This window comes from Indicator indicator, chromosome 18, assembly GCF_027791375.1.
Source record: "Indicator indicator isolate 239-I01 chromosome 18, UM_Iind_1.1, whole genome shotgun sequence".
In the NCBI taxonomy this organism is placed as follows: Eukaryota; Metazoa; Chordata; class Aves; order Piciformes; family Indicatoridae; genus Indicator; species Indicator indicator.
In genome coordinates this window covers 8088667-8095932 of record NC_072027.1, presented here as the reverse complement: position 1 = coordinate 8095932, position 7266 = coordinate 8088667, and the positions used below count along the sequence as shown (strand labels likewise).

At 44.6% G+C, this 7266-nt stretch overlaps 1 protein-coding gene across 1 annotated transcript; it reads right to left on the bottom strand.

Moving 5' to 3' along the window:
* Positions 1 to 1399: 1399 nt before the first annotated feature.
* BOD1 (biorientation of chromosomes in cell division 1) lies at positions 1400 to 6967 on the bottom strand. The gene is made up of 4 exons (XM_054389138.1): positions 6737 to 6967; positions 5443 to 5567; positions 3423 to 3623; positions 1400 to 2245 (listed from the first exon to the last, which is right to left on the bottom strand). The coding sequence occupies exons 1-3, from the start codon at positions 6965 to 6967 to the stop codon at positions 3425 to 3427; spliced, it is 555 nt and encodes a 184-aa protein (XP_054245113.1). The 3' UTR covers positions 1400 to 2245; positions 3423 to 3424.
* Positions 6968 to 7266: the final 299 nt, after the last annotated feature.

Below are 7266 nucleotides of genomic sequence, written 5' to 3'. Positions count from 1 at the left end.
TACCTGCCTAATCTCATTAGGTGCCTCAGTTCTGATCCAAAAGCCCCCCCAGTCACTACAATCAGGTACTGTGCATAGGTTGAGGCACAGCCCTGCACAGCAGTGGCACAGCCTTAGTGTTTAGTTTAACAGAGCACCACATTCAAAGACAGAACAATGGCAAAATCTTTTAAAAACCATGGAGGCTGATTCTATTCTCCCTCACTCATCTGTTACAGCACTTGTTAGAGATAGGAAACAGAGGTTCATATTCCTTCCTCACTGCAATAAATCCAGCTCTACTTACTATTTTTTTTAAACTGAAATAGCATCCCTGCTTCCTAACTACATCTGCTGTAATACAGAATTTGTTAAAGCACAGTTAGAATCTTTTTCACTCAGTCTCTTCCCAAACTCTTGAACTCTTTTTTTCTTTCCTGCATAAATGGCTCAGTTTCAAAAAAGTGGTCGAGACATCCTACCAGGAGGTAAGAGACAGATCTTTTCCTGCCAAGAGCTGCCCTTAAGACTCTAAGGGAAAACACCTACTACTGATTTGGAGAGCAGTCCTTAACCACCAAATCAACATGCAGGAGAGAGCCCTTTCCTCATATACCCCTTCTCCTGTTTTATAGCAGGAACCAGATGATGTAACAGCAAGTCAAGCCACACAATCAGATTATCCTAAAAATACAGGCTTTTTTTTTTTTCCCAGAGCCTATCAGGAAAGCTGTGGCCAGTATGGTTACTGCAAAAATATGCAGGCATTGAAGTTCCCATTCTGAGAGGAACACTCTTAGATAAAAATATTGTCAGAAGAATCGTGTATCAGCAGCACTATGCAGAACTGTGCAAAGTGCAAGCTTAGTGCAGTGAAGTTCACAGAATTCTCTTGAGGAGCATTTGAAACATCAGATGTTCTGTCATCTCTTTCTGTACGTAACTGTGTTGAGAGCAGGTATGAAGCAAAAGAAATCAGCTACAAAACTAAACTACAGCATCAAAGTTCCCTGCAAATTACCTAGACTGAAAAGGGTACAGAATATAGCTGGAACTGCATCTGTTCACATACAAGGTCTGTGGGTAAGGCTATAGTTGAGGTGGGTAGCCCATCATCACTAGCACCAGACTTCAGGATTCATAAATGATTTGAGGTAAGGCCAGCTCAGTTCTTTGATACTTTGGATTTCTGAGAGAGACCTTATACGGAGAAGATAACTAATATCCATCTTATTCCATAGTAATTTTTACTAACAACCCCATGTTGTCAGACCTGGATTGATCTATGAACTGTAAGGTCACACTTCCATTAAGGTTCCTGCAATCAGGACTCTGGGATTTCTTTAAAGTAGTTTTTCCTTAAGAAAAAAAAAAGAAAGAGAAAAAGCTAGCGGTGAGAGATGCTTTTCAAAGTCTTTTATTGCAAAAAGTATGGACATTTGCTGGCAGAATATTTGATCACATTCTCTACTTGACTGTCATCCAGAGGACACTGCATGCATTCAAGCTGAAAGCATAGGACAGTTTCCACTAGGCACCTGAGAAACGTCATGGGAAAGAAAAGTCTTTCAAATTGAAAGAGAAGTTTCAAACTGATCACCTACTCTGGTGCCTTTGCTTCCCAGAGTTACCTGGGAATTAAGAATTAAATCAGCTATAGTCATAGCCAACTGTAAACATTTTCCTGCAATGCAACAGGAACTATGTAGATAATTGATCCTGAAGTGTTCTTTCCAGTTTTAAACAGGAAATGCCTTTTCTAAAGCAGGCAGTGCAGTGAGTTATACCTGACCTGACACCTACTGCTCAATGCTGCACTATGCAGCAGAGGTACGGGATGCTTCCTCTCATCTGGCTTACATCAAAGAAAATCAGACAGCTCTTACTTGGTCTCTAAGAGACTACCCCACCCCCCAAAACACCTTTCTTTTCTTCCTGCTCCCCAGCCTAGTGCCATCTCAAACCACTTCCCTACTCCCTCCAGACAAGAGCCAGCTCCCCTGCCTGCAGGCATGACTAACAGGAATACATGCTGCTCACTGGACTGCAGGTAATAGCAAAAATATCTTCACACTTTGGCTGGCCCTCCACACACAGAACTCCAGGTGCCTCTGAATTTCACTGATTTCAGTGCCTTTCCACAGGTCTGGTAAAGGTTAATCATCTTTGGCAGACAGCAGTCCTGCACCAAATGGAACAAGCAATCCATTGCCAATCTAACAGGACATATATTTTGCAACTGCAGCTGCTCAGTATCAGGATCTCTCTGCAAGAAAAAAATAGAGTTTAGAGGATGGCACCTTCAGGAGTAAATGTATTTGAATAGAGAATAGATTAGAATATATTAATTAATAGCTGCACTTAGTTGCAGGTTATAATGGACTTCAAACTACTTTAATCAGACAAATGCAAGGATCAAGGCATTAAAGCTGTAAGTCACAGATAACTAAATAACTCAGGATTATACTACAGGCACTTTAACTTCTATTACTAGGTTAAAAATGATGATAGTTGCTCTAATTATTCCACATCATAAGAACAGCTGTTGTAGGTTATTCCTTCTTAACAAATTAGTTTGCCAAAAGCCCCAGCAGATAGAACAATTCACAATTAACTTCCTTTCATGCAGTATGCTTTTAAGTTCCTCAGCACAACTGCAGATTGAAAATTTCCATCAAGGTTGTGGCTCCTCAAAAATGTGCTCACAGCCTCAATACTCAAATCAACGTTAAAATACAGGGCCTGAGCATCGAGGGGTTCACAGTCATTTGTGTTAAGAGAGAGTAGCAATTATAGCCCCCCTGAGGCCCCTTGAGTTATTTTAATCACAAAAGCCAGAATGAACATGTTTGCAACAAAGGCACCCTCGGTCCTTTCAGCTGCAAAGATATAGGTTGCTCTATTTAAACCAGTCAATTTGGAATGAACAGTTATTCACTCCCAGAGACATTACCCTTACTCCAACAGTGAATATTTCAGTCACTAACAATTCAGCACTCCAGTATACGCTCTAAAGAAGAGCTATCTGAAACTTTCAATGCTAAAGCACAATAACTTGTCACCACTCTACTTTCAGCTGGGTTTCAGTAAAGGATATATATTTTTAATCCATTTGATACTGTTCTGAAAGCTATCCAGCCAATTTGATGTCAACCACTGCCTGATATGCTTTTACTGGAATAAAAGGCCTTTTGGCCTGATCTAAAACTAGCATTGGCACAGTGCTCCTTGATAGCTGTTTTACATCATACCTATGTCTTCAGTCCTAATATATTTTTAGCACACACTTAAGTGGAAGCAACTCAGATGACTGTCTGACATTGACAATATGCTGATGATCAAAGTGCCAAGCCAGGAAAAATACATCATCTTCTTTATCTTGCATTAAACAAGCTATAGAGATGGGGTACAAAACACGAGTAGTAAGTGCAGAGATACAAGACCTTTAGGAGGCATCCTGAGATGGAGCAGGAGGATCCTTATTCTCAGGCTCTGGAGGAGGAGCTGGCACACTTTCCTCTTTCTTTTGTGCAGCCAAAAATTCATGAATCGCCCTCTCTATCTGGGGCCTGAAGATGTGGTTTAGTTTTGGATCCACCACCTGAGAAATAATTCTGTCCACTCCGGCTTCCAGCATTCCTGACCTTGAACAAAGACAAAGGAGTCATTCAGCTCCTCTGACAAACTTCTTCCCAATCTCCTCCAGTAACTCTCCAGAGCCCTGCTCTCAACTGCAATTAGCATTAACATGGTGAGAACTGCAGGCCACTCAGTAGATCCTTAACAGGGAGTTGTTTCAATCACCTATTTCCCCCCACCCCCTCTCACTTTTCCCTACAGAATTAACAACTGACATCTGGTCTCCCAGGTACTTAAATGACATGTTGGACAAGAGCCACTTTAATAGGGCCCATGTGGCAATGAGGCCAACATGAGAGCAAACAAACACATTTTGGCACAAACAAGGGATGCAAGCTATTCTGAGGAGGAGGGCAGGTGAGAGCAGTCTTTTTTTTGGCTGACTGGAAGGAGAAGCAGCCTGCCCCCTAATAACGTTACTGTCACTCACTCCTTTTAACTGTTAAGTCTAGACAGATGGGTATTAATTAGAAAAACAAGCACATGTAGCACACAGCAAAGTTTCTGGAACTGAATACTAGTAATTGAAGTGACTTATTACTTCAGGGGCTGTGTCAGACTCTTGGATTGTGGGGCACAGGCTGTCTAGCAGGCTTAAGTCATGTCTGCGAGGGAGCAGGGGACAGGAAATGGAGCTGTTGCCTGGCGCTTGGAGAAGGAGCCACAAGGCTCATAAGGCTGTGAATGCTGGTGAGCAAGTGGGTGATGACTTCATCTCCAGGTAACAACTTCATCAGCACATCACCTCACCTCCAGGTAACAACAGCCCATCTACATGTGCCTGCCACAGAAGGCATACACGTCTGGACATCCTCAGTGCTCAGTCTCCTAGGTATGGGAGTGCAAGGGACTCTCCAAACTCCCTAGTTGTGTGTGTCCAATCCCTACACTAACAATCTGCTAACAGGGAGCAGTTTGCATTCTTCTTCTTGCAGATTCTCTGTAAGATCACATTTGTCAATTGTCTGCTTCGTTCTCCTGGTACAGTAACATGAAGTGAAAGCACATTAAGTGACATGTCTCAAAGACTCCAAGGAAAGACAGAAGATTCCATACTTGTTGCAAATACCCTCTTCTCCAATTACAGATTAAACAAACTAATATTACAATGAATGATTTACAGGTTCTACCCAGTGCTCTGAAGTAATTCCTGTGGACAATACACTTGAGTATCTTTCCTTCTAAGCATAAACGCTATTATCAAGTCCCCTACTGACCTTCTTCCCAAAATTTTTACTGTAAAGGCTTTTATCCTCAACATTTAGTCAAACAAGCTCAGGCTCCTTCTTCAGACTGCTATGTGTTAGCAGCAAGAGATACTAAACTTCAGTCTCTAAGCAGCACAGCTTAAGCTGGCTTTCCTGTCCTGCTGGAAATGTAGTACCTTAAAAAACTGTACAAAAGCTACTCTCTGCAGCATGAAGTGGGGCTAGCCCAGTGTGCTTACTGCCTGCTAGTGGTCAGAGTCTGTTCAATCATGCTTTGGCATCTTCAGGTTTTTTGCTGTAGGCTCTTCTCTATTCTGAAGATCGAGGTCATTCAGCTCAGTACAGCAGATACAGTTTTGCTAGCACAGTGGTGGCTATCTGCAGTGAAAAGCTGGCCAGATATCAAGTATGTGTACTTCATCCTGCTGCTCGCCTCATGAAAATTCCAATGTCATGTAAAGCAGTAATGCAAGCATTTTAATGAGAGTTAAGGCTGCATCCACCATTATAATGAAATTCAGGGAAGCACAACAGCAAATTCTTCAAACTCTTATTTGACTTAGGTGGTGATAGCTACCTATTACTTATCAAATAGCATTACCATTGTTTTACTTACTGAATCACACTCTGCCTTAGCCCATTTCGTAACTGGTTTTTGTTCATTGCTGGATTCCATTCCTGTTTGTCCAGGTGGGTCGACACAAAGTTGTCTACTTTCTGCCTCAAATTTTGATAGGCTGGCTAAAAAAAAAAAAAAAAAAAATAAACAATCCAGTTAAGCAGCTAAAAGATCTCAAAACAATCCCCTGCCAGAGTCCTTCACAGTGCATCTTTTGTCACACACACTACTGTTTTGTTGTCTGTGATCTCCATCTTTTCACTTTCTGAACAAAAGTGAACTTGTTTTATCTAAGAACACAATTAGTAATTGTAAAGAACAGTCAGCCAGTGTGCTGTTAAAATAATTTAAATAGCTGAATAGATTTTTTTTTAAATTGTTGTCTGCTTATAGTATTACTTAGTGAAACGCAAACAGCCTGTGCAGATAAGAGTTGTTTAAGCAGAGTTTTTTCTGTCTGGAAACCCTCCATCACAGAATTCCTAGGAAACTGGCCAAGCAATATCGTCACTAACAAAGAACTTAATTATTTGCTTCTGTGACACCAATACGGAAATAAGAATTTTGTGGGTTTTATCAGTGAAAAATGAATTTCAGTAAACAAAACCCGAACTATCAAATGCACAGGACCATTCAGACCCCTGGGACCATGCAAGAATAGTACAATGGGGTGGCAACACTTCTATTTCAAAATTTGATAAGCATATTGGTTGAGGGACAAAAAGGTTGGTAACGTCTATCAGTGTTTGTCCTGGACAGCATGTAACTACCCTAACAAAGCTGCTCTGACCTACAGCTGCTCCGTGCAGATGACCTGACACTTTCAAACAGTAGTTTGAAAACGTTTACAGAAAGATTAGATGTTTGCCTTGGAAGCACGGAAATTACGCTCAAGAGGCACAGCGTTCATATGGGAAACCGTTTTCCTAATAAGTGGCGGGCTAGAAAAAGGGAAGTCTGCGTTCTCTGGCTTATTTCTCCTCTGAGCATTTTGCTTCAAGCAAGGCGCACCTCTGGAGCATCCTGACAGATGCCGGTTGCAGCTGGGGCATGAAACCCCACCGACCGAGACAGCAGTGCCACTGCTGTACGCCATCCGGGCCGGCCTCCTCCAGTCCCGAGTGCGGGACACCGTGGGGAAGGGATGCAGGTGCCCCTACGGCTAACGCTAGCCGGGCCTCGGGGACGGTACCCAGAACTCCGGCCTGGGGAAGAGATACTGGCTGTCCCGTCTCGCAGGCAATCCTCAGAGGCTGCCCGGCAGCAGGCCCACCCGGCTCGGTGGCGCTACCTTGGTGTCTACGTCGGCCAAGCAGTCCCGGCGGAAGCCGTCGAACAGGCCGCGGCTCTTGAGCTGCTCCACAATGATGGCGATGAGCTGCGCGTCGCCGGGCGGCAGGGAGGCAGGATCGGTGGCGCCGGGCCCCGAGCCAGAGGCCGCGCCGCCCGTGCCACCTCCGGCGCCCGCTCCGCCGCTTCCCCCGCCCGGGGCGGCCCCGCTGGTGCCGCCGCTCTCGGACATGGCCCACGGCCTGCGCCCGGGGCCCGCCAGCGGCTGCGTCTCCCTCGCCCGCGACCCTCGGCACCGCGACCGTCGCCGACGGCGCGCCGCATTCTGCGTAGTGCTGACGCGCTGCATCATGGAAAGGCGAGTCCGCCACGCAGGCGTGGCTATAAGAGGGCATGGGCCTCTCAGGCCCAGGGAACTACCAGTCCCAGGGGGACGTCAAAGGCACCCCACAAGGCAGTGGAGGGACCGCACTTTGTTTTTGCAACGCATCTTGGGAATCGTAGTTCGCCTGGGAGGGCGTTTCGGCCTCT